This window comes from Nycticebus coucang, unplaced genomic scaffold, assembly GCF_027406575.1.
Source record: "Nycticebus coucang isolate mNycCou1 unplaced genomic scaffold, mNycCou1.pri scaffold_54, whole genome shotgun sequence".
Classification (NCBI taxonomy): Eukaryota; Metazoa; Chordata; class Mammalia; order Primates; family Lorisidae; genus Nycticebus; species Nycticebus coucang.
In genome coordinates this window covers 633,114-660,157 of record NW_026515584.1, presented here as the reverse complement: position 1 = coordinate 660,157, position 27,044 = coordinate 633,114, and the positions used below count along the sequence as shown (strand labels likewise).

General features: G+C 37.5%; 1 protein-coding gene and 1 pseudogene across 2 annotated transcripts in view; both read left to right on the top strand.

Annotated features, from left to right (window-relative positions):
• The window catches only part of LOC128579450 (uncharacterized), a 74,711-nt gene that overhangs the window by 15,082 nt on the left and 32,585 nt on the right, over window positions 1-27,044 (top strand). Inside the window, exons 3-10 of one of the 2 annotated variants that reach the window (XM_053581541.1) lie at window positions 9,350-9,410; window positions 11,981-12,009; window positions 12,095-12,176; window positions 14,606-14,676; window positions 17,101-17,178; window positions 17,937-18,030; window positions 24,934-24,959; window positions 25,045-25,126. In XM_053581541.1, the coding sequence (XP_053437516.1) occupies window positions 9,350-9,410; window positions 11,981-12,009; window positions 12,095-12,176; window positions 14,606-14,676; window positions 17,101-17,178; window positions 17,937-18,030; window positions 24,934-24,959; window positions 25,045-25,126 (523 nt within the window). The remainder of the gene's footprint in view (window positions 1-9,349; window positions 9,411-11,980; window positions 12,010-12,094; window positions 12,177-14,605; window positions 14,677-17,100; window positions 17,179-17,936; window positions 18,031-24,933; window positions 24,960-25,044; window positions 25,127-27,044) is intronic. The other variant, XM_053581542.1, reaches the window with a different exon arrangement.
• Window positions 18,069-19,671, top strand: LOC128579433 (docking protein 4-like; annotated as a pseudogene).

Sequence of the window (27,044 nt, the reverse complement as noted above, 5' to 3'; positions counted from 1 at the left end):
ATGAATGGACACTAAGTTTTTTTTTTTTATGTCTTTAATATGATGTTTTTATTTTATTATTTTATTTCATAATTTTTTTTCAATCATAACTCTGTTCCTTAATGCCTTTATGGGGTATAATGTGCTGATTTTATATACAATTTGGAATGCTTACATCAAACTGGTTAACATTGCCTTCACCTCACTTAATTATTTGTTGTGTTAAGACATTTATACTCTACTCCTAATAGATTTAACATGTACCCTTAATATACACCATAGATGATGTCCCACCAATTATCCTCCATCTACCCGGCCTCCCCGGTCCCCTGCCCTTCCTCTCCTGTTCTCTGGTCATTCTGGGCTACACTTGTGTTTTATCATTTGTGTAAAAGTGTGTGGGATTATATGTTGGTTTCATAGTAGTACTGAGTACATTGGATACATTTTTCCCATTCTTGAGATACTTTTCACTAAGAATAATATGTTCCAGCTCCATCTATGTGACACAAAATAAATAAAGTCTCCATCATTTTATGGATGTATGATATTCAATTATACACACACACACACACACACACACACACACACACCATAAGTTGTTAATCCATTCATGGGTCTATGGGCACTTGGGCTTCTTCCATGACTGAGCAATTATGATTTGGGCTTAAATAAACATTGTGGTACAAATATCTATGTTGTAAAATGATTTGTGGTCATCTAATATAGACCTAGTAGAGGAATTGCAGGATCAAATGGCAGGTCTCCTTTCAGTTCCCTAAGTGTTATCCAAACCTCTTTCCAAAAGGAACATTTCAGCTTGCATTCTCACTAGTAGTGCAGAAGTGTTCCCTTCTCTCCACGTCCACACCAACATCTGCACTTTTGGGATTTTGTGATGTGGGCTACTCTCACTGGAGTTAGATGATGTTTCAATGAGGTTTTGATTTGCATTTCTCTGATGAATAGGGATGATGAGCAGTTTTTTTCATGTGTCTATAGGCCATGCACCTGTCTTCTTCAGAGAAGCTTCCATTCAAATCTTTTGCCCACAATGAAATGGGATCACTTGTTCTCTTTTTATTAATTAGCTTGAGTTTTCTGTGGATTCTAGTTATCAAAACTTTGTCAGAAACATAACCTGCAAATATCTTCTCCCATTCTGAACTTTATTTAAATGAAAAGAAGTATAATGTGAAAATGTTAACAATGCACAAAGAACCTGGACATGTATTTAACAAACATGAGGAGAAATGTGAAAATTATACTGACACTAAAAGAAGGAAGGAACTCAGAAGTTACCACTGGAATGAAGGAAGACCATGACTTTCAAAGTGTAGTGGCAAGAAATAGGAACCAAACACCATTAATTGGATATTAGATATCAGAACTATGGTTCAATCTAGTAATGCAAAATTTGTGACTTGATAACTTTAGAGAAATGAAGTGTGGGCTTGTTCAAGTGAAAGGGCACAGTGCTTCTGCTTCTACAGGCACTTATGAAGAAGGAAAAGCAGTACATACTGCACGTGTTCCTGAGGCATGAATCAGAAAATATTCATCCCATCTTTTTTAATGGCTGGATATTATTCCATTGTATACTTATACCACAGCTTATGAATCCATTCTTGGGTTTGGGGGCATTTAGGCTGTTTCCACATGTTGACAATTGTAAATTGAGCTGCCGTAAACAGTCTAGTGCAAGTGTTCTTATGGGAAAAGGATTTTTTTTTTCCTTCTGGGTAGATACCAAGTAATGGGTTTGCAGGATCAAATGGGAGGTCTACCTGGAGTTCTTTGAGGGTTCGCCACACTGCCTTCCAAAAAGTTAGTATTACTTTGGCATCCCACCAGCAGTGTAGAAGTGTTCCCTTCTCTCCACATCCATGCCAGTGTATGCAGTTTTGAGATTTTGTGATGTGTACTATTCTCACTGTGTTTAGATGATATCTCAGGGTGGTTTTGATTTGCATTTTTCTAATAATTAGAGATCATGAGCATTTTTTCATATGTTTGTTAGCCATTAGTCAATCTTCTTTAGAGAAGGTTATATTCATCTCTCTTGACCAGGGATTTATGGGAGTGCTTGCTTTTTTCCTGTGGATTAATTTGAGTTCTATGTAGATCCTAGATATCAATCTTTTGTCTGATTCAAAATATGGAAATATCCTTTCCTATTGTGTAGTTATCTATTTGCTTTGGTTCTTGTCTCCTTAGCTGTACAGAAGCTTTTTAATTTAATTAAGTCCCATTTGTTTATTTTTGTTGTTGTTGCAATTGCTATGTAAGTCTTCTTCACAAGGTCTTTCCCCAGGCTGATATCTTGCGGTGTTTTTCCAATGCTTTCTTTTAGGATTTTTATCATTTCATGCCTTAAATTAAGGTCTTTATTTCCATCTTGAATCATTTTTTGTGAGTGGAGAAAAGTGTGGGTCCAGTTTCAGTCTCTTACATGTGGATATCCAGTTCTCCCAGCACCATTTATTGATTACAGATTCTTTCCTCCAGTATATGTTCTTGTTTGTTTTATCAAAGATTGGGTGGCTGTACCATGTTAGTTTCATTCCCTGGTTTTCTACTCAAATCCAAATGTATATGTCTCTATTTTTGTCAGTGTCATGCTGTTTTGACCACTATGACCTTGTAGTACAGCCTAAAGTCTGGTATGCTGATGCCCTCAGGTTGGTTTTTACCCTTAGGAACTGCTTTGGCTATATGGAATTTTTTATGGTTCCATACAAAATGAAGAATTATTTTTTTCCAGCTCTTGAAAGCACAGCGAGTACTTTAATAAGAATGGCATTGAATCTGTAGTTTGCTTTGGGATGTATAGACATTTTAACAATGTTGATTCTTCCCAGCCATGAGCATAGTCTGTTCTTCCATTTGTTAATATCTTCTGTTATTGTTTTCTTAGGGGTTCGTAGTTTTCTTTGTAGAGGTCACGCACCTCTTTGGTGATGTATATTTCTGGGCATTTCATTTTCTTTTAAGCTACTGTGAAGGGTATTATGTCCTTAATTACCTTCTCATCTTGGCTGTTATTGGCATTTGCATAAGCTACTGATTTTTGGACATTGGTTTCATATCCTGAGACATTACTGTATTTTTTTTAATCACTTCCAGGAGTCTTCTGGTTGCATCCTTATGGTTATTTAACTATAAGGTCATATCATCAGCAAAGAGGGAGAGCTTCACTTCTTCTGCCCCCTTTTGGATCCCCTTTATTTCCTTCTCTTGCCTCATTATATTGGCTAGAACTTCCAGCACTACCTTGAATAGTAGTGGTGATAGAGGACAACATTGTCTGTTCCAGTTCTGAGTGGAAAAGTTTTCAGTTTTATTCCAATCAGTATAATATTAGCTGTGGCTTTGTCATAGATAGCTTCAAGCAGTTTAAGGAATACACCACCAATGCCTATATTCTTCAGAGTTCTAATTAGAAAAGGATGTTTCACTTTTACCAAATTTTTTTTCTGCTTCTATTGAGAGCATGATATGGTCTTTGTTTTTGGTTCTATTGATATGGTGAATTAAATTTATGGATTTGTATATGTTAAACCAGCCTTGCATCCCTGGGCTGAATCCTACTTGACCATGATGTATGAATTTTTTAATGATAAACTGTCATCTACAGACTAGGATTTTATCGAGAATTTTTGCAACTATATTCATTAGTAAAATTAGTCTGTAGTTTCCTTTTTAGTTGGATCTTTTCCTGGTTTTAGTATCAGAGTTATGTTTACTTCATAGAATGTTTTAGTGAAGATTCCTTCCTCCTCAATTTTTTGGAATAATTTTTTTCAGTATGGGTATAAGCTGCTCTTTGAAAGTTTGATAGAACTGTGGTGTCAAGCCATCTGACCTGGGCATTTTTAGGGTGGGGGGATATTTTATTGCTTCTTTGATCTCAGTGCTTGAAATTGGTCTGTTCAGAAAGTCTATTTCTTCTTAAGTCTAGTACAAGGGCATGTTTCCAAGTATTGATCCATTTCCTTCACATTGTCAAATTTCTGGGCATGGAGTTTCTTGAAGTATTCAGTGATAATCTCTTATATCTCTGTAGCATCTGTTGTTATTTCACCTTTATCATTTATAATTGAGGTTACTAGAGATTTTACTTTCCTGTTTCCAGTTAGTGTGGTCAAAAGTTTATCTGTTATTTACTTTTTCAAAAATCCAACTTTTTATTTCATTAATTTTCTGAACTTTCTTTTGTTTTCAATTTCATTAACATCTGATTTAATTTTGGCTATCTCTTTTCTTCTGCTGAGATTAGGGTCTTTTTCCAATTCCATAAGATGATTTGTGAGTGTGCTGATGCACTCAATTTTGGGTTTTTGAAGGTGGGCTTGTAGCACAATAAATTTTCCTCTCAGGATAGATTTTGTTGCATCCCAGAGGTTTTGGTAAATTCTGTCATAACTATTGTTATGTTTGAAGAAATTAACCCTTTCCTTTTTTTTTATCTCTTTCTGAACCCAACTATCATTCAGCATAAGGTTATAAAGTTCACAAGACTTTGTGTGGGCATGAACAATTTTGTTGGAGTTGATCATCAGCATTATAGTCTTGTGTTCTGAGAAGAAGCATGATATAATTTCTATTCCTTTAATTTTGCCGAGATTTGATTTGTATCATAGGATGTGATCTATTTTGGAGCATGTGCCATGAGCTGATGAAAAAAAAAGTATATTCTTTTGCTTTAGGATGGGGTATTCTACCCATTTGTTCTAGAGTCATATTTAAGTCATTTGTAGCCTAGTTTAGTTTCTGTTTAGAGGATATGTCCAGTTTTGTCAGAATAGTGTCAAAGTCCTGACTGTTAAGATATTCTGGGACATAGGCAGCGCCTGTGGCTCAGTGAGTAGGGCACCGGCCCCATATGCTGAGGGTGGCGGGTTCAGGCCCAGCCCATGCCAAACTGCAACAAAAAAATAGCCGGGCGTTGTGGCGGGTGCCTGTAGTACCAGCTGCTTGGGAGGCTGAGACAAGAGAATCACTTAAGCCCAGGATTTGGAGGTTGCTGTAAGCCGTGTGACACCATGGCACTCTACTCGAGAGTGGTACAATGAGACTCTGTCTCTACAAAAAAAAAAAAAAGATATTCTGGGATATCACATTGCTGAGACCATTCAAGGTCTGTTGTATAAATCTGTATTTAAGTTAGGTGCATAAATATTTAAAATTGAGGTCTCTTCTTGTTGTGTTGTTCCTTTTACAACTATGAGGTGTCCTTGTTTGTCTTTCTTAAATAAAGTTGCTTTGAATCTGATTGTATCTGAGAACATAATTGCAACCCTTTATGATTTCCATTTGCTTGGTGCACTGTTTTCTATCCCTTAACCCTGAGGCTTGATTTGTCCTTCAGGGCTAGGTGTGTCTCCTGGAGACAGCGTATGGATATCTTGGGGTTTATTATTGTTGTTTGTTTGTTTGTTTTTGTTTGTCATTTTATCCAATAAGCCAGCCAGTGCCTCTTCAGTGGGGAATTCAATCCATTTACATTTATTGAGAATGTTGATTAGAGTGGTAGAATTCTATTCATGTCATTATGAGATGGTTTATTGTGTAATTTTATCCTTTCTGACATTGTGGAAGCTAAGCTTTGGTTTTTGGCTTCTAGGTATTTTCTTTGTTAGTGGTTCACTGTGGTGTGCAGTATTGAGAATAGGTCTCAGTATTTCCTTTCGAGCTGGTCTTCTTGTGAGAAATTTCCTCAGTGCTTGTATATCAGCAAAAGATTGGATTTCTCCATCCATTTTGAAGCTAAATTTAGCAGGACACAGGATTCTGGGCTGAAAATTATTTTGTTTAAGGATGTTGAAGGTGTATGACCATGCTCTTCTGGCTTGGAATGTTTCAGTTGAAAAGTCTGCTATCAACCTACTGACCTTGTAGGTCAATTGGCACTTATTCCTAGCTGCTTGCAGAGTTTTCTCCTTCATCTTGACTTGTGACATGTTGATCAAATTGTGTCTTGGAGAGGCTCTGTTAGAATTGAGATGACTCCGGTTTGATATCCATCTGAAAAGTGTGTGTCAGGATCTTTAGTAAAACTAGGAAAGTTTTCATTTATCATAGTCTCCAGTAGGGCTTCCTTGCCTTTGGGTCAATCTTCTTCCTCTTTTGGTATTCCTATCATCCATATGTTTGAATGCTTCATGGCATCTCCTAGTTCTATAAGCTCCTACTCTGCTTTCTCTCTCTTCTTTTCTGACTCTGTAACATCCTGTGTTAACTCAAAGACTTTATGCTCTAACTCTGATGTTCTTTCTTCTCTGTGGTATACTCTATTTGATACTTTTGACTGCTTCTTTACATTCCCTGATTGTCTGCTTCACTTATTTCAGCTCATCTGCATCCTATATTCTACCTATCTCTCATCTGACCTTTGGTTTTGTCTTTCCATTTTCGTATTCAATCCCTTTTGTGTCTCAGTCATCCATATTTTCAAATTGCCTTTCTGTTAAATCCATTAATTCCTTATAGGAAGAGTCTTAAAATTTCTTGACGGTCCCTTGGAAGAGTTGCTCTATTTTGGTTCTTCATGGTGCCTGAGTTTTTCTTTTGGTCCCTCCTCATGTGTGGTCTCTTCTAGTTCACTTCTTTTTGCTTCTTTCTCCTTCTCACTTCCTCCTCTCCTTCAAGTTACCTTGTCTCAGATTTTAGGTGGTGAAGAGGCCTCTTGTTGTGGGGTCAATAGGCAGAGGAGAGTAGGAGTAAGCAAGGAGAGGCAAGAGGAAAGAAAAAGAGAAAAAAAAAGATGGAAGAAAGAAGGAAAGAGTAAGAGAAAAGCAAAAGAAAGAAACACACACACACACAAAAGCCAAAGTGTGGAGGGGGAATAATGGAAGAAATTTGAAGAACAGGTGAAAAGGAGAACAGGAAGGGAGGATGAGAGTGATAGCAGAAATGTTATTTTTCAGCAGGTTATATTTCAGGCATGTTATGGCCAAGCCTATAGGTTTTTGTGGAGCTGGGCTGGGTGGATTCCTCTAGTTCAGGCACTCCTTACCAGCTTGAACACATCCTGACTCTTCCTCTTCCATTAATAAAAACAGACAAACAACAACAACAAACCCAAAAACCAAGAAGGAAAAATTGAGTAAGGATGAAAAAAGAAAGAAAAAAATATATAGCAAAATAGGAAAGTTTTACAGCATAATCTTCCTAATACTATCTTCCTGGGGCCAACACTAGAAAGTTTTCCTGGCTTCTTTGAGCCAGACCACTGCTGAAATCTACCTGCCAGACCACCACTGTGTCACACCCACCCTCAGCAAAGAAAGGATGGAAAAAGAAGAAAAAATAAGAATACAAATATGAGAATAGATACATAAAATTAAATGTGCTGTTTAATCAAAGGAGAGAGAGAGGAGACAAATAAATAAAGAAGAAAGAGAACACACCAAGAAGAAAAAAAAAATGTGGGAGGGGAATATCCTAGCTGATGCAGAAGCACTTTGGGAGAGGTGATAGGGAAGAGTCTCTATCAACTGAGAGAATGCTGAGGAATGAAGTGGGGACAGAAAAAATCAAGCTAAAATTCTGCAACAACAACAACAAAATACAGGAAACCTTGCCCTTTTTGAATGTAAAAATGAAAGTTAGTTAAAGAATCAGCCAAACAACTTAACAGGAAACAAAATACATTGAAATGAGATAAAGTGGGGGGGGGGAAGAAGCTCAAATAGCCTGATGTAAGCAATCTCAGCAACCAATAGAGGAAGGAAAGAAGAGAAATAAAAGAAACAATGATATCAACCCAAAGAAATTGTGTGTGTATATATATGGCTGATTCTTTAACTAACTTCCATATTTCCATTCAACAAGGGCAAGGGTTCCTGTATTTTTTTTTTTTTTTTTTGGTGCAGGATTTTAGCTTGTTTATATAGTACATGTATATAAACATACACATGTATATGAGGTAGGGATACAACTTTAGTAGGAATATATTTATGTTGCAATATGTACTTCCTGAACACCTGATGGTGCAGTGAATATGGGGGACAAACAACACAACTGTTAACTTCTCTCTGGTCCTCAGGCTTAGAGCTGTTTCCCAGGTTAGCTGTTGGTGATCGCATGTTCACCTGCTCAGCACTCAGGCTCTGCTGATCTGAGATTCCGCAGCTCTGAAAAATTCTTTAGCCACAGGTCTGACAGATTTCTTCTACAACAGTTCCCATGGAGTGCGGGAGCCCCTCATGAGTGTAGGTCCACTCCCCACAGGCAGAACACAGATTACCACATCATAGGCCCTCAGCAAGAGGGTCCCCCCACAACCATCTGGTGCCCTTCATGACAATGGTGGCATTCTATTTGGGGACTTTATTCTCCCCATGAGAATATTTCACCCACTGCCAAACTGCAGCAGAACTGCGCTAGACAGCACCCTAATCTGACCACCCAATTCTGCTCAGGAGTACACACTACAATCTTTTCACTCAATGCCCAGCTTCCCCTAAGAACCAAAAACCATGAAAGGCTTCTTCTGGGACAGCTGTGGGGAGGCTGGATGTCATGGAGGCCACTGCTGGTGACTCAGCCTCCACTGAAGCCAGAGTGGACTCACAGAAACTTGCCTGTTGTGGTGGGGCTTTACTGTTCCGGCAAATGCAATAGTACACCACATCACCATACACCCTGAATTACCACTCCATGCCAATATTCCATGTTGGCAATGGTCTATCCTTCTCCAGGAGAGCTCAGTTAAATGTCTTTCCCATCCACTGTCATGCTCTGCCCCGTCAAGTTTTTCTTCTCATAGGGTTTCCTTTCTTTAAAGCATTTTCCCTATCAGCAAACATTTTATCAAAAATATTTAGATGTAGTCAAGGAATTGTTCAGCTAAATATAGGAGTGTTGACAATGGTGAGGTTATACTTAACACAACATACTCCAAAGTTGTCCATTATGCCAGTATCTAATGTTAACATGGAAATATTTCTAGGGTTAAAAATATTTTAATGATGTAATGCCAGAACTATGACAACCCGTGTGTTAATCTTTTGCAACATTCACTTGTGTTAGAGAATACAAAGTAAAGTTATGGAAGGTGAAGTAAGTTACTTGTTGCAATATGACATGAGTTAAGATTTTGCATTTGAATATGTTTCCTTTGGCTGTCCATGTGAGGTGACAGTATCAATAGCAATACTAGGTGAAAGATAAGGTTCATCTAGAGAGCATATGTAAGGTTGCAAAGCTTTGATTTTCAAGAAATTCTTCTTTTATTTAAAGGTAAAATTATTGTTTTTAGAGTAGAAAATTCAGACATTTTTGAAGAAAGTGATTAGGAAATCTTGGTGCCACTTATTATAATTATACTGTAATTGAAACTCAATATTGATGTTACTTTTAACAGAGTCATTCTTCTGGGACTGGCAATTCAAATGGAACCAAGACAGTACCAGAACAAGTAAATGGTAAGGACTGCATCTGATGGAAAATGTCATGTGAAAGAATGTTTATTGAAAAACATGAGCACCAAGATATCATAAATGCCAAAGAAAACCACCTATTACATATACAATTAAAAAAAAATAAAATGAAAAAGCGAAACAGGTGTTAGGAACAAGTGAGGATGAAAGAGAGAGTATCACTAAAGGAGCAGAATCTTTATCCCATCTCCATATAGTCTGAAAGCTGAGCAAAGTCAGGAAACCTGGAAGTAAACAGGTTTACAAAAGGGAATGAAGAATGGGAAAGCAGACAGTACAGGGGTACATGGAGAGAAAAGGAGCAGATGGATGTAATAGCAAAGTGGTTCAGTAAAATACTTCCTAAATAAAAGGTAGATCAAGGTGTTATACAGGTGGGAAGAATATAATAAAATGAGCTTCCAGTGCCAAAAGGAGTGAGAGAAGTAGCACCAACTTCCCTGTTTTCTGTGTGTTTCTTAATGTTGGGAAGGCATTAAGGTCTGAGGCCCCTGGTCATGCAGAGCTGTCTGATGGAGAGTGGAGATGTTACATGTGTGCAATTTCATGTGGTATAAAGTGATGGTTCTTCATAACATATGGTTCAATTGGATGGAATTGGATGGAAGACAGTAGGCTTAGTTGTGGAGAGGCCAGGAAAGCTATAAACCTCTAACATTCCATTAGAAACTTTGTGATTTTAAATACCATTTTAGTGTGGAATATGTGATGGAGAGGAACTGGAGTCTATATTCCAAAGGATAATTTCAGGAAAAGGAATATATATTCACACTCTTTAGAGACCAGAGCTTCTCAAACATAAAGACATCAGTGGGGGCCATGTTAAAATGCACATTGTGATTGAGCAGGTTTGTGATTCTGCAGTGCTAATGCATTCTCAGGTGAGTCCAGGGCTGCTGTTCCTCACACCACCTTGAATAACTAGGGTATAGACTTCTCTGTAGGAAACCTGTAATAGGCGCCATTGAAGAATACTTCCAACCTAGAATCAAGGGAAAGCTTTGTTTTGGTCTTATTTTTGAGCATGTTTCCAGATGGAGGATAACACTGAATTATAGAGAGATTGAAATTCTAGGTATAAAATGTTAGTGCTAAATAAAGAGGAAAAACGTGGTGGAAATAATCCATCAAAGGAATGCAAATGTCAGATTTCAAGTTTTTTTTTTGTTTTTTTTTTTTTTTTGCAAAGCAAGAGGGTTTGTGAGTGGGCACAGAGGCAGATAAGAAAGAAGTTAGCTAGGTAATTTCTCATTCCTGATGCGCAAACGTGATAGAACTCAGTTCAGGTGGCTTCAGGAAATTGGCACACACAGAGAAGATTGGATTATTGCAGCCCCAAAGATTACTGGAAGGAGGAAGAAATGCTGGGATTGAGGCAGACCACGGAGATGCATTTATTTTCTCTGGAATTATCAGGCATCAGAGATATGTTTTTCATTGATACTAGTTAATCAGATGAGGTTACTTTGAAAATAGATGACTGACTTTTAAATGCTATTTTTTCCTATAAAGCAGCTGTTTCCTAAAATCCCTTAATGGATTAATGTGACAACCCCAAGGACACTAATTTTAGAAACAATACACTTATCACTTGATTAAATCTGTATAAGAGGAAAGTAGGTAAACAAAACATGTATCCCTTAATATTCTAAAATGTGAAAAACTGCCTAAAAGCTTATGTATGCCTTTTATAAATTTTAATGTCATGTCCAGTGAATAGTCTAGTGATTTTGGAATATAAAATTTCATTTATAGCTCATAATTCTGCGGCCATTCAGTGTGTTCCTTTTTGATAAATAGTTCATGATTGATAGGTCAGTATATATAATTTCTTGCATACCTCTTATGTGAGTTGAGGAAGAAAATTAATATGACAAAGTAGAGGACACAAAAAATATTGGTATACTTGTGTATTTATGGGTATGGAAAAAAATCACATTTTTAAAACTGTTATTTTAAAAGGATCTATCCATGTAGATCTATTGAACCCTTTCTCTAATGAGAAATGGATTATAACCTCCACTGAACTGTCATCACAACTGTGTTCCTTCTGAAATGGAGCACAGGCTGCAGAACATGTCAGATCCTTGCAGCATATGGTATAAATGATGATGTGGGTTGCACTAAAGACATACTGTAAGCTTCTTCCATCAGCCTGGTCCTTTATTCTCTCTGGATCATGATTTGCTCCTTTGAATAAAGACCACTCTTCACCCTGCTGTATGTGCACTTTTTCAGTTGAACTTTTTTTTTATTTATGTTTCATTTGAGTGAAAGCTAATGCCACTTTTGAAGTTTGAACTGAACATGATATTAAAATTATATCCTATTGTCTTCAGTTTTTGTGTTCTGTTCCTGTCTACCCCTAAATCAGTCAATCAATAAAACAATCAATACAAGAGGGAAAAAGCAAACCCAAACGTAAAGTAATTACTTTTAAAGCCAAGCTGGAGGGTTCAGCTCAATAGGAACTCTCCTCAACTGTATGCTTGTTTTCTTCATAGCTACATTTACACTGTCATTTACACCGATTGCATGTGTTCTTTGTTTTTTAGGGGATTCCAAGACAGAACCTCAATTTCAGGTAACAACATTCATTGTTTGTCTTGAACTATTCCCTGTATATTTTGTGAAATTATGCATTACTTATGATATACTTTTTTTCAAAGTTCACTGTAAGTACCTGTGACACAGAAGCTGCTACTCCAGATAAAGGAGTAGAAACAATTAAAGTGCAAGAAGCCACAACAGGTAATTTTCTTTTCTTTTGTTGTTCTTCTGGTTTTGGTTATTCTGCCTCACATAGTTCTCTGATTTGGCATCCCTTTCCTTGTTAGGGAATTGACTGAGGTGAATTTTGTAACTCCACAATTTTTCAAGTGCTTATTGAAATTCAAATCTTTACTTAGAGCAACACTTCATGTTAACACGTCAGTCATGTTTTAACTTTAATTATTCCATCTTACTGATTTTACTGAAATCAGATGATCCAATTAGCAGACTGTGTACGTGTGAGAGTGTATCCTTATTAGTAAAATTCTGCAACTTCTTTATTTTCTCAACATTACATTTTTTGGATCTGTCGAGATTGACCCTAGTTCCCTTGTTTAATTTAACCTTTCTATACCATTCCAACATACGTGTACCACACTTAACCCTCTGAGTTCAGATTAAAAAGGGGGCAAATGCAAGTAAAAGTGATTGGAATCATTAGGAGCTTTTGTATACCATGGGTTGTAAACATAAATACTTAGTGTAATTAAGTATTACACTGTGCTTTAAAATTGAAAAAAAAAAATGAAATACCAAACCCAGATTCTTTTATTTATTCAATAAAATTCCACATTACACTGGGCACTGACACTATGTGAAGCACTTCTGGAAACATTCATATATTTCAGAAATGCATTTTTTTTGCTATATGGCCTGTAAGTCATCTTCTATTTATTCATGTGCCCCTAGAATTCATCTTCCTGACAGTATTTACTGTGGCCTCTCTCCAGGGCCAGTAGGATGATTAAATGTTTCTAAATTAGTAATATCCTAGTACTTTTAAGTTTCACAGAAGGCTTTTGCAATCTGACTTGTTCTCAACTCTCCATTTTAGCCCTTTCCCTGTGTGTCTGCCTTACTCTAGCACTACCGAAGAACCTCTGGGAGTGCCCTCTGAGCCAATCCCTCTATTTTGGACAAATGCACACCCTATTCCAGGCTTCTCTTTCCTCTTGCTGCTTTCTGTCCTGCTCTGACTTTTTCCTGGCCTCCTCAATTTTTCACCTTGCTCATCTCACCCTTTACTTCTCAGCTCAGACATGACTTCTGGAAAAGCCAACCTTGATGCATTTTATGTACATATTTTTAAACTTAGAGCCAATAATAGCCACATAAAACAAGATTCAGACTATTGGTCTAATGGGACTTTGGAAGATTTCACCCAAAGCCATTTGTCTTAAATGGCTTATAAGACAAAGGGATAGAAATGGAAAAAAAACGGTTCAAAAGCAATTTAAATAACCAATAATTTTATGGCCCTATAATTTTCTGTAACAGATAAAGACAAGACAAAAAATCAAAAAATTTAAAAAGAAAATAAATTTATTTAAATTATATTGTGAAGCAAAAAGGAAATAAATGAACCACAGTTCAGGATTAAAAGTTGCAGAGGAGAAATCTAAGTAGTAAGGCAGCCCCAAGAGAGGCTAGATACCTGTTCATCTGGGGAAAATGCGAGAATCAGTGAAGGCTTGATATAGCAGTCTAACAGTGCAAGGTGATTTGTCAGAATATTAGAGGAAAGCATTTCTCACGTAAGGAGCAGGGCATACACTGATAAAGGAATAAAACCTAATAGCAAATTTGAGAACTATTATTTTTTATTTATTTTTTTTATTGTTGGAGATTCATTGAGGGTACAATAAGCCAGGTTACAATGATTGCAATTGTTAGGCAAAGTCCCTTTTGCAATCATGTCTTGCCCCCATAAAGTGTGACACAACATGCACACTATGTTACAGGTACTATTTTGAAGTAGACCAGAGTATACAGTGATACCTTTATGTTTTACTAGATTTGTAAATCTTGCTTTGTTTATGAATTTTTTGCCATTTTTATTGAGTGGATGAATTTATGATATTTGTGGCTTTTATCCTCATAAAAGCTATCTAGTAGCATTCTCAGTGGTTTAAAGTGTTAGATAGTTAGGGCAGGAATGGTGGCTCATGCCCGTAATCCTAATACTCAGAGGCCAAAGCTGGTGGATCACTCAAGCTAAGGAATTTGAGATCACCCTAAGGAAGGGCAAGACCCCATCTCTACTGAAAATAGAAAATCTAGCCTGGCATTGAGGTAGATTCCTGTAGGCCCAGATTCTTGGGAATCTGAGGCAAGAAGATGGCTTGAGCCCAAGGGACTGAGGTTGCTGTGGGCTTGGAAGCCATGGACCTCGACTCAAGGGAACAGAATGAGACTCTGTCTGAAAAGAAAAATGAATAAAAATAATGTGTAAGCTAATTAGACATATTTTAAAAAGAAGTATATAGTCTGCTAAAGATTTACCTTCATCTAAACCCTCAATTTATAAAATAAAAATAAATTTTGCTTTCTATCAATTTTTATAAAGATGATAGCTTTTATGAAATCATTCTAAGCAACTCATTTACCTAAATATATGAAATTTACAGTACTAAAGTCGGTATCCATATCAAAGGAAGAGCAAGAAGAGCTTAAAGGAAGTGAAAATAACCACCCACAGGTATCAACAAATTTTAATTTTAGTTCCTGGTTTAATATTATTTTCTTTACATGAGTAATGTGACATAGTCCAAGGGACATTTTCACTGGGATAGCATTTTATAATCCATATGCTGAAGGTAATATTTAATTTTAAGAAGTTTTTTCACTAGTTTAAAACTTAAAGATTCCAAAAGTAAAGAATGACTTACATCTAATCTTTGCCCTTGGAATAGAGGTAGAGGGTTCCTGGTGTTTTCCTTGTTCTGCAATTTTATAACCTTACATGACAAGGAAGGTTATGCCAAGTAAAGAATCATATTACTAAGCAAGAGAAAATATGAGTAATTTCACCATGATGGCCACTGAGTTGGACTCATGTTCAAAGAGTCACCATTCCCAATGTCCCAAACTGTAGCATAGTTTTATACCATCAGTCATTCATGCCAGCTAGTGTACTTCTTCCTCCTTGTGGCCTCTAACTCAGTTCAGTGTGTGTTGAGAGAGGGAATGGGGTCATTAGACTGTGCCTCTGAGGAGAATCCTACTTTGCAGAATGGGACTTTGTTGTGAGGATGCAGCAGCAAGTTTGTAACTCACTTACCTGTGGAAATCTTTAAACGGTATCAAGGTTCCTTCACCCACTGTTTTATGAGGACATTAGAATCTATTAGACGTAGGCTTAAGCAGATTGCCTGTGTCAGAACATAACACGGTCATATTATGTCATATTATTTGAATTAAAATTTGAAAGTTCACTTATCTTTCTGATTGTTGTTGATGTTCTTTGCTGGCAATGTAAAGTTTGTCCAGTGTCTCATTGTTAACCTTTAGAGAAAGTACTGAGAAGCAATGTAGGGATCTGCTATCAAAGGTATATGCATGAAAGTTTCTCAACTGAGGAAGGCTTTGCAGTACTACAAGTCTTCTGCTAATACCTTTTAGTAGGTTTAATAGATAATCAGTGAATTATAGGCAAAGAATGAAAATGCTGAGTTACTAGTTCACACTTTTCTGTCATGTAGACTAAGGAAATTATTTTTTTTAACTTTTTATTTGCAATCCAATGATTTGGGAGTAGCTAAATACAGATCTGAGGTGTTTTCCTGTTCCATTTTTGAATTTTCTGTTTTATTTTCTAACTTGGTGCACACATGATTGGTAAGGATAAATTTATTTGGAAAAAAAATGCTGCCTGATAGAAAATACAACTGAGTAACAAAATAAGCACATTGAACTTGCATGTTTGCATCTGAAAACTTGTTTCAAGTAATCAGAATTATGGTAGAGAGAATATACTTGTATATGTGTCCTTGTGTAAACAAGTATGAGAAAGTACAGATCAAACAAGGCAAAGGAGAATAAAGAAATTAGGTAAATCCCACGTCAAATGAGTTAAGCCACATGGTTAGTGATTAAAAAAAAAAATCGTTCATGTCCTGTACCAGAGTATAGAAGCAAAAAACTAAAGATGAAAAAGATTTAATTTTTAAAAAGCACCATTTATTTTGAAAAATAATATAGCTGATTGTGAAGGTAAAGATGCACCTGGAGTGTCCATCTTTATAGTGTTTCAGGTATTTTCTCAAGAAAAAGGCCGATGCACCTGGAGTGTCCACCTATATAGTGTTTCAGGCATTTCTCAAAAAAAAGGCCTCAGTCACAAAAATATCTTTCCATCTCATGCCTACTTTGTGTCCCTGAAGTATACTCACCACTCAACTTCTGAACTTTATGGAAATGAAAAAAAAAAGATACAGTGAATATTGTAACAATGGGGACAGACTCTGGGCATGTGTTTAAGATAGGTGAGGAGACATGTGAAAAAGATACAGACACCAAAATAAACAAGGGACTCAGAAGTCACAGTTGAAATTAAGGGACACCGAGAGTTTGGTAGTGAAGTGACAAGAAATAGGTGCCCAGACATCATTAATTGGATATTAGATATCAGAACTATGCTTCAGTGTAGTGATGCAAAATCTGACTTGATAACAACAAAGAAATGAAGTGTGTGCTTGTTCAAGTGAAAGGACACAGTGCTTCTGCTGCTACAGACACTTACGAGGAAGGAAAAACAGTACATACTGCAAGTGATCCTGAGGCATTAGATGAGGACAACAGTGCTACTATGTATAAACCATGAACCTGAATCAGAAAACTTGCATCTCTCCCCACCACATAGAGACAGATCAAAAGCATATGTGTTTATGAAGAAAGAAATACAGCCAGAGATGCTAAGGGTCAGGAATGAGGAAGGCAGGTTACCGGTAGCATTCCCATGTTTGGAGAAGAAAATGTTCAAGTTCAAAATGAGGTGGATGCTTCACTTGTCATTGCCGCTTTGTCCTTGGTCAGTTCCCTGGTCCATTCTGATTTTCCACTTTGTCATGCTGTATTAATCACATATTTTTACCATTTTACTCTTATCTCCTACATCGACCAGAAAGCAAAACCTGGGGTCACCATCTTCATCATGATTTTTATTTTCATTACTATAATGTGTAGAGAAGAAAACGTACAAGTAAGTGACTGGAACACTTTGGAAGTTTCCAGAAGACGTCTTCTCTGTTCCCATCCTTCAATTTTTATTAAGCCTTGCCATACTTTCTTAAAGGTGTTTCCTAATTGGGAAGGAGTTACATGGTATATATACTTCTTTTGCTTTTACTTAAACATAAACCATAAGGCAAGTTTTGCTTATCATAGGTTTTCTGTTTCTTCAGCAATTTTACCTATCAGTAAAAATTGTATCACAAAACATTTAGATGTCTTCAAGGCCTTGTTTAGTTACTGACATTGTTGAGCCTATACTCAACATGACATACTCCAAAGTTGCCCATTATGCTGGTATCTAGTGTTAACACTGAAATATTTCTTCAGTAAGAAATATTTTAATGATGTAATGCCAGAAGTATGATAGCCCATGTATTAAACTTTTTGCAACATTTGTTTGCGTTGGTGGAGAATGCAAAGTAATGTTATGGAAGGTGAAGATAGTTCCTTCTTGTGATATGACATGAGTTAATGTTTCCTTTGGCTGCCTGTGCTCCATTTACAGAATCAATAGCCATACACAGGTGGAAGGTAAGGTTCATCTAGAGAGCATATGTAAGGTTGCAATGCTTTGGTTTTCAAGACATTCTTTTATTTAAAGGTAAAATTAATTGTTTTTAGAGTAGAAATTTCAGACATTTTTGAAGGAAGTGGTTAGGAAATCTTGGTGCCACATATTATAAATATACTGTAATTGAAACTCAATACTGATGTTATTTTTAACAGAATTTATCAGAGAATCTTACCAAGGAGGATCTTGGTTGTTCTTCTGGGAGTGGCAATTCAAATGGAACCAAGACAGTACCCAAACAAGTAAAGGGTAAGCAGTGCATTTTATTGAAAAAGTCATTTGAAAAAATGTTTATTGAAAAACATAAGCAACAACATAATCTAAATGCCAAGGAAAATGACCTATTAAATGTATAGTAAAAAAAAAAAGAATTGAAGAAGCGAAATAGTGTTAAATTGTATCTCTTCTCAGGTGTTAGCAACAGGTGAAGATGAAACACAGTGTATGACTAAAGGTGCTGTAGCTTTAGTCCCATCTCAATACAATTTGAGAGCTCAGCAAAGTCAGGAAATCAGAAGAGGACAGGTTTACAAAAGGGGATGAAGAATAGGGAAAGCAGACAGTACAGGGAGTACATGGAGAGAAAAGGAGCAGATGGATTTAATGTCATTGTGGTCCAATAAAATACTTCCTAAATAAAAGGTAGAGCAGGAGTCTCAGCTGGAGCGTGAGCCTGCTGGCTGCATCTCCGTAACTACCCTGCCTGCTCTGGCAGTCCCCAGCAGTTAGGCGGGCATGTTCCTGCCCTGAGGCCTCGCCCAGCGGGCTCTAGACCCGGCTTGGAGCCCAATAGGCGCCTGGTGAAGGAGCTGCTAGAATAATACTGAGGCGGGGAGGTCAGGAGTGGCCAGCAAGAGGAGTATCTGGAAGTGGTGATCTGAGGTGCCCCAAGACAGGCCCTGGACATCCCTCCCCTCACCTCACCAAGCCTGGTGCCCAGGGATGGGGGAGAAACCATTGAAACTGATTTCAGTCACATTCTCAAGCAAGGCCACATGATGAAGAGCAGGAAGCTGGGAATCTACCGGAGGTGCTGGCTGGTGTTCTGCAAATCCTCCAACAAGGGGCCTCTGTGGCTGGAGAAGTATCCAGATGAGACGTCAGTGCACCTGCGAGGCTGCCCCAAGGTGACTGACATCAGCAATGTCAAGTATGTTACATGGCTTCCCAAGGAGACCTGGCGGCAGGCAGCAGCCATCACATTCACCAATGACTGGGCACAAGCCTTCACCTGGGACCCAGAGCTGGAGGCTAAATAGTGGTGCAAGACACTATCTGTGGAGTGTCTAGGATCGGCTGAATGACACCAGTCAGGGAGAGCCTGACCTCCTGGCCCCAGGGGCGCATGGCATCTTCCTGCCTCCCTGCCCCCACCTGGACGTGTATGGTGAGTACAAACTGCAGATCACCCAGGAGAACAGCTTCTTCCTCTGGGATACAGCAGTCTGAAGCTTGTCTCATTGCATCTCTATGACTGGGACGCAACATGCTTTACCTTTGAGGCTGGCAGCTTGTGCAACACTGGAGAAGGGCTCTGCACCTTCCAGACACAGGAACGGGAGTGGATTTACCAGCGGGCCCACAGTGCCACACTGGCCATCGCCAAGCATCACAAGTGGGTCTTGCTGGAGATGGAGAAGAATGTGAGGCTGCTTAACAAGGAAACAGAACATTACTCGTGTCCTCACACACCCAGCACCTTGCTGCCCCGCATGCTACTGGCACCACAACACAGATTAGCAGAACATGGCTGAAGCCTCCAGCTACACTCCTGAGGGCTATGCAGCAGCCCAGGCGAGTTCAGAAATGGACCTCCTCTACAGATTCATCTTGCTTAAGCCAAAACCCAGCCAGAGGGACAGCAGCGAGGCCAAGACCCCCTTCCTGTGACAGCTGTGCTGGTGAACAGAGAAGGGTGCAGGGGGCAGCCTGTAGCCTTCCATGGACAGCCAGCCTCAAGGGGCTGTTGGCCAACAGCCTGAAGAAAGGGAGGAAGCGGTCCCGCTCCTTGACTCCAAAGGGGAGACTGGACCAAGGGAAAGGGCTGGCCATACCACCCGAGCATGTGTGATGCTGATTTGGGGTATAAGGGCAGCAGTTTCCATTGCCTCCATGGCACACACCTGTTTCTCTCTCTCTCTCAATGACTTTATTTTGTTTTGTTTTGTTTTATTTTAGGTACAATGTGCTGATTTTATGTAGAATTTGGAATGTTTACATCAAAGTGGTTAACCTAGCCTTCACCTCAGTTAATTATTGTGTTAAGGCATTTATACTCTACTTTTAATAGATTTGACATGTACCCTTGCAATATGCACCATAGATGAGGTCCCAGCAATTATCCTCCCTTCCCTCCCCTTTCCCTCCTCTTCCCTCTGTCATCTTGGCTATATTTGTGTTTTATCATTTGTGTAAAAGTGTGGGGGATTATATATTGATTTCCTAATAGTACTGAGTAAGTTGGATACTTTTTTTTTCCATTCTTGAGATACTATACTAAGAACAATATGTTAATTGGCCTGGGAGAATACTTTATGAGGAGCACCCCCCAGGGAATTGAAGCAACCCCAAAAATATATTACTGATCAAACTAAACAGCTTCTGCACAGCCAAGAGCACACTTAGTAAAGCAAACAGACAGTCCTCAGAATGGGAGAAGATATTTTCAGATTATGTTCCTAACAAAGGTTTGGTGATCAGAATCCACAGAGAACTCAAACTTATTAATAAGTAAAGAACAAGTGATCCCATTTCATTGTGGGCAAGAGACTTGAACAGAAGCTTCTTTGAAGAAGACAGGTGCATGGCCTACAGACAAATAAACACATACTCATCATCTTTAATCATCAGAGAAATGCAAATCAAAACCAGTATGAGATATCATCTAACTCCAGGAAGAGTAGCCCACATCACAAAATCCCCCAAACTACAGATGTTGGCATGGATATGGAGACAAGGGAACAGTTCTGCACTGCTGGTGGGAATGCAAGCTCTAATATGTTCCTTTTGGAAAGAGGTTTGGAGAGCACTTAGGGAACTAAAAGTAAACCTGCCATTCGATCCTGCAATTCCTCTGCTACGTATATATTCAGAAGACCAAAAATCATTTTACAACAAAGTTATTTGCACCAGAATGTTTGTTGCAGCCCAATTCATAATTGCCAAGTCATCGAAGAAGCCCAAGTGCCCATCAACCCATGAATGGATTAATAAATTGTGGTATATGTATGCCTGAAACTGAACACAACCCTCTTTCTGCCAGGCCTTGTTTGAACTGTGAGGGCCAGAGGAGGGGGACAGTCAGAACTTGAGGCAGGCTGGCACTCTGAACAGCCTGGGGGCCAGATAACAGGTGGGTTCTCAGTTTCTCTGGGCCTAGAATGGCACAGGAAGGACCTAACCTTCCTCTGTGCTACTTGCCAGTCTTGGGCTTGGCATGTTAAGCAGAGGGGATATCTGGGTTTGCCTCAGGTGAAAATCTGTTTTTACAATGTAATTTGCACACAAACTCTTTCCTGCTTAGAAGGCTGAGAAGATGCCCTTGGGGTGGGGTGTCAATTACCTCAGCCTTGCTGAGGAAGGCTAGAGCTTGTTTCTTCCCAGGGCCAGGCCAGGCGGGAAGGTTACAGAGCACTCCTGCTGCCCTCCGTCACTGACCAGGGGTAGACAATGCCCCAGCAGAGGGAGGCCCTCTGCCCAGTGTCTAGCCACACTTGGCCAGCCAAAAGCACTCAGAAACCAAGACCTTCCCATTTTCTCCTCCCTACATGGTGTTGAGGCTCCCTGCTGAAATGCAATTAAAGCAATTGCGTTTCAAAAAAAATTAAAAAGGTAGAGCAAGGTCTTAGGTGAGAAGAATATAATAAAATGAGCTTCCAGTGCCAAAATGACTCAGAGACGTAGCACAAACTTCCCTGTTCTTCCTATGTTTCTCCCTGTTGGGAAGGCATTAAGGTCTGAGGGCCCTGGTCCTGCAGAGCTGTTGGATGTAGTGTGGAGGAGTGGAAGCAGAGAAGGTGAGCCGTACGTGTCTGCAATTTCATGTCATATAAAGTGATGGTACTTCATAGAATTTTATCATGTAATTGAAGGTTTGTGAAGTAGGAAGAATACAGTAGTTGTATCTATCAAGTGCTCAGGGCATCTCTCACCTTATGAAGATTGCACTGAAATCTGTATTATTTTTGATTTCCTTTCTATTTGGAGGATGTGATAGGGAAGAACTTGAGGTTAGACTCTAAATAGGTAAATTCAGGTAAGTTATGTGTTATACCCACTCAGTATAGATCAGAACTGTCAAATTAGAACTGTGCTGGGAATCTTGTTTAAAATGCACATTTTGATTTAGTCGGCATGGGCTTCTGCATTTTTTATACATGTGATGTTGGTGCTGCTGGTTGTTGGGCCACCCTGAGTGGCAAGTGTGCAAACTTTGTTGTAGAGAAATCTGTAGAGAGAGCCATTGGAGAGCACTTTCATGATGTGTTAATCAAGGAAAAGCATTGTTTTTCTGTTATGTCTGAGCATATTTCCAGCTAGAGGGCACGGAACAAAGAAATGAAGACTTTGAAATAATAGATATCATATATTTCTGCTAAGAGAAAAGATGTGATGAAGATGATCCTGCAGGAGAATGGAGACCTCAAATCTGAAGGTTACTCTGCAAAGGAATAGGCATTTTAAATGGGATAGAGGGAGGCTAGAGGGTGTTAGCTGGGTAACAATGCAGTTAATGATGAGAAAACAAGAGAGAACTCACTGCAGATAGATTCAGGAGATTTGCACTCAGAGGTAAGATTAGGCTCCAGATATCTCTAGAAGCAGGAGGGAGTGCTAGATTTGGGACAAACCACAATAACCCATTTCATTGCTCCATAGCTATCAGTCATTAGAGATCTGTGTTTCATTGATATTATTTAATTGGAAATTAATTTAAATATATAAGCATTGACTACTATTTTCAGAACTAGCTATTTTATAGAAATAGCAATGCACTCAACCCTACTATGAAACCAATATATAAGCACCCACACTTCCATATGAGAACTATAACCCAACTACAGCCCAAGATGAAGGGAAAAGAGGAAGGGAAAGGGAGGGGATGGGGAAGGACAGGTGGAGGGAGGGTAATTGGTGGGACCACACCTATGGTACATTTTACAAGGATTCATGTCAAATCTGTTAAGTGTAGAGTACAACTATCTTAACAAAATAATTAAGAAAGTATGGTGAAGGCTATGTTAACCGATTTGATGAAAGTATTTCAGATTATATATAAAACCAAGGCATTGTACCCTATAAATGCATTAATATACACAGCTATGATTTAATAAAAATTATACTAGTATAGGAATATTAACTTTGACTAAAGTTAATGAAATTTTCAATGCCTGAAACAATACTCTTTGTGGTAGAGTCCTTAAGAAGATTGCAGATGTAATTAAAAGCAATATTATTTAACAGAATTTCATGGAAGACAGAAGAAACTCAGTTCCAAGAATGCACGAAATGTGGATGATATAGCATCTTTTCTGTGTGTGTATCAAGTACAAACACGCAAATTAACCTGAATGTACATAAATGCTCATTTAGGGCAATTTTAGAGATGAAATTCCTTAAAGATCTTAACAAATATAGATAAGTGGTTGTATATTCAAAACCTGGAATTTATCAGCAGAATTTCTCTCCTAACTTGCAATCACTTTAAAGAACACAGAACACAATGTAGCAGATGATATTAGTCTTGTAAGTGTCAGACCTCTTTATATGACTTCTACAAGGAAAGGACTTGTAAGATAGCTAAAGAAGAAACAAAAAATATGAACTTATGGTATCCTAAAAAGGACTTAGCTATTATCTTGCCTAGGATTTCCATTCCATTAGGAGGGTACGTAGGAAGATCACTTGCTGACCAAATGATAACTTTGTTTTTTCTTTAATCTTCTTATAAGAAATAGCTCCGTGTTGTGATTATTTTAAATCTTTTTTTTTTTTTTAATAAAAGACATTGCTTCAGGTAGATATCATCTAATTCAATCTGGAAAATATTCATCTGACTGCATGTCAAAGTATTTTTTAAACGTACAGATTCCATTAATATTGTATTACATACAATCTATAATCCTATTTATGATTCTTCTTATTTAAGATTTACGTGAGTTTGGGAGATTGCTGATGTTTTTATATTATTAAAATTTGCTAATTTTTAAACTTAAAAAAGAAATAACTATTAAGTCATTAAGACATAGAAATAGTCATTAAGCCATTAAAATGATATGTCTACTCCACTAAACAAATTTTAGAAAAGATAAAATTATATAGGTTATTTCTTGAATTTTTTGTTATTTTCAATTAATTTTCCATTTATCTTGAATTATGGTGGTTATTAATGAAATTTGTATTAATTTTATGGTATTCATTTTCTCCTTTTTGATAAATATTTTAATAATGACCCCTTATTTTATGTAATTTCTCCATTATATCCTATATACCGCTTGATTGGGTCAATGAAAGTCTTTAAAATGACAAAACTAGAGGACATAAGACATGTAGTCCTATTCTTAGTTCACATGAGCATGGGAAAATGTGAATACTTTTCTCTACTGTTATTCTACAAGAATATATACATGCTTGCCAATTAAAAACACGAAACGCAGTATACATTCAACTAAATTGTGATCCCAACTGTGTCCTTCCTAAATAACACGACAAACTGAAGAACTTATAGTGTAATGGTATAAATAATTCTTATGTGTTGCTCTGAAGATATCCCATAGGCTTCTACCATCAGCCTTGTTATTTATCTTTTAGGGTTATAGTTTGTTCCTCTGATTAAAGATCACTGCTCACATTGGCATACGTTCAGTTTTCTATTTAAATTTTCTTATTTGAAACATAATCTTTCTTTTGAAATCTTAGCTGCTTATTGTATATTATATTCCTATTTTTCTTCTACATATTTCTGTCACATTTCTGTCAGCAGCAAGAAAAATAATAACAATAATAGAATGATCCAAAACCTAAAGTAATTAAATTATTTTCTTACTTGAGGATTCAGCTCAATAGAAACTTTCCATGAATGTATGTTTGGCTTTGTCATATTTGCATTTCTACTGTCATTTAAATTGATTATATGTTCCTTTTGTTTTTTAGGGTCTTTTAAGAAACATCCATTGAAGGTAATAATATTCATTTTTTCATCTGGAATTATTCATGGCACATTGTGTGCAATGTTCATTATTTATGTTACAATGTGTTTTCAAGGCTATTCAGAGCACTATTAACATGACAGTTTCCAGTCTGAAGAAAGCAGTAGGAAGGAAGAATGTGAAAATATCCAGGTCAGGTAATTGGTTTTTTCTTTGATAAAAATCCTTTCATTGCAATACAGAATTTAAAGTTTATATAGCCATGTTTACTATGAATTATTTTTATTAAAATATCTGTTAGAATATTGAAGTGTTACTAATAACAAATGTTAACATTTTTGTTTTAAATTCCATAGGCCATGACATTTTAATATATGGATAAAATCCCCATTTAAAAGACTTTAAGCATAACTGTACACAGGGAATCTTTTATAAAATGTCATTATTTACTGTTCATTGAGTCTTATAGAAATTTAGTTTTAAAAATGCATTTGTTAGTTGTCTTCTGTTTTGAAAAACCTTTTTACACTGTATAGTTCTCACTAGATGATCATCCTTACTCTTCTCCAGTGAGTAAAACAAAAACTTAGTAAATATTTTTTTAAGATTGCTCTTCTTCTAACATATTTTAGGTATATAAAGCAGGAGATTCATTATAATAAAAGCAGCAATATGAGAAAAATTAAATGGTTGTTTCGTACTTACTGAACAAATTCATTGTGAAAATTCTACACAACTAGTTGTGGTGGCTTTCTCACATCATTTGTAATGAAAGGAAGGGAGGGAGGAAGGGAAAGAAAAGAGAGAGAGGAAGGGATGGAGGAAAGAAAGTGTAGGAAAAATGAAACAGAAAAAAGAAAAAAATAAGCAAAGGAAAAGAGAAAGAAAGAAATTGCTACAGGTTCTTTTTTTAACCCCTTGCCTTTATTTTTTATTCATTTAAAAAATTTTATTATAGGGGAATCATGGAGGGTACAAGACCAGGTTATGCAGCTTGCATTTGTTAGGTAAAGTCCCTCTTATAATTGTGCCCCGCCTCCAAGAGGTGTGTCACGCACTGTGAGCTGCCAACCCCTTCCCCGCTTCCTTCTCTCTGTTCCCCAACTCCCCCACCCCCAAAATCCCCCACCCCATAATTAATTGTCCTCATATAGAATTGAGGACCTTGCTTTCTTTCTTTTCCATTCTTGTGATGCTTTACTAAGAAGAATGTATTTCAACTCCCAAGTTAACACAAAAGATGTAAAGTCACCATCTTTTTTAGTGACTGAATAGTATTCTATGGTGTACATGTACCACAGCTTGTTAATCTATTCCTGGTTTGGTGGGCATTTAGGTTGTTTCTACAATTTGGCAATTGTAAATTGAGCTTCAGTAAGCAGTCTAGTGTAAATGTTCTTATGATAAAATTATTTTTTTTTTCCTTTCTGGGTAGATGTCCAGTAATGGGTTTGCAAGATCGAAGGGAGGTGTAGTTTGAGTTATTTGAGGATTCTCCATACTTCCTTCCAGAATGGTTGTATTAATTTGCAGTCCCAGCAGCAGTGGAAAAGTGTTTCCTTTTCTCCCCTTCCACACCAGCATCTACATCTTTGAGATTTTGTGATGTGGGCTATTCTCACTGGGGTTAGATGATATCTCAGAGTGGTTTTGATTTGCATTTCCTTGATGATTATAGACAATGAGCATCTTTTCATCTTTCTTATCCATTCATCTATCTTCTTTAGAGAAGGTTCGGTTCATCTCATTTGCCCACTGATATAAGTGATTGTTGGCTCTTATTGTTGTTGCTTAATTTGAGTTCTTTGTAGAGTCTATTTATCAAACTATTTTTTTTTGTTTCTTTTTTTCTTTTTTTCAAGAGGCATATTTTCACTTTGTTGCCTTGGTAGGGTGCTGTGGTGTCACAGCTCATAGCAACCTTCAGCTCCTGGGCTTAGGCGATTCTCTTGCCTCAGCCTTCCGAGTAACTGGGACTACCACACCTACCACAATGCCCAACTTATTTATCAAGGTTTTGTCTGATTCATAATATGAAAATATCTTTTTCCCATTCTGCTGGTTGTCTGTTTGCTTTGGTTGTTTTCTCCTTCGCTGTGAAGAAGCTATTCAGTT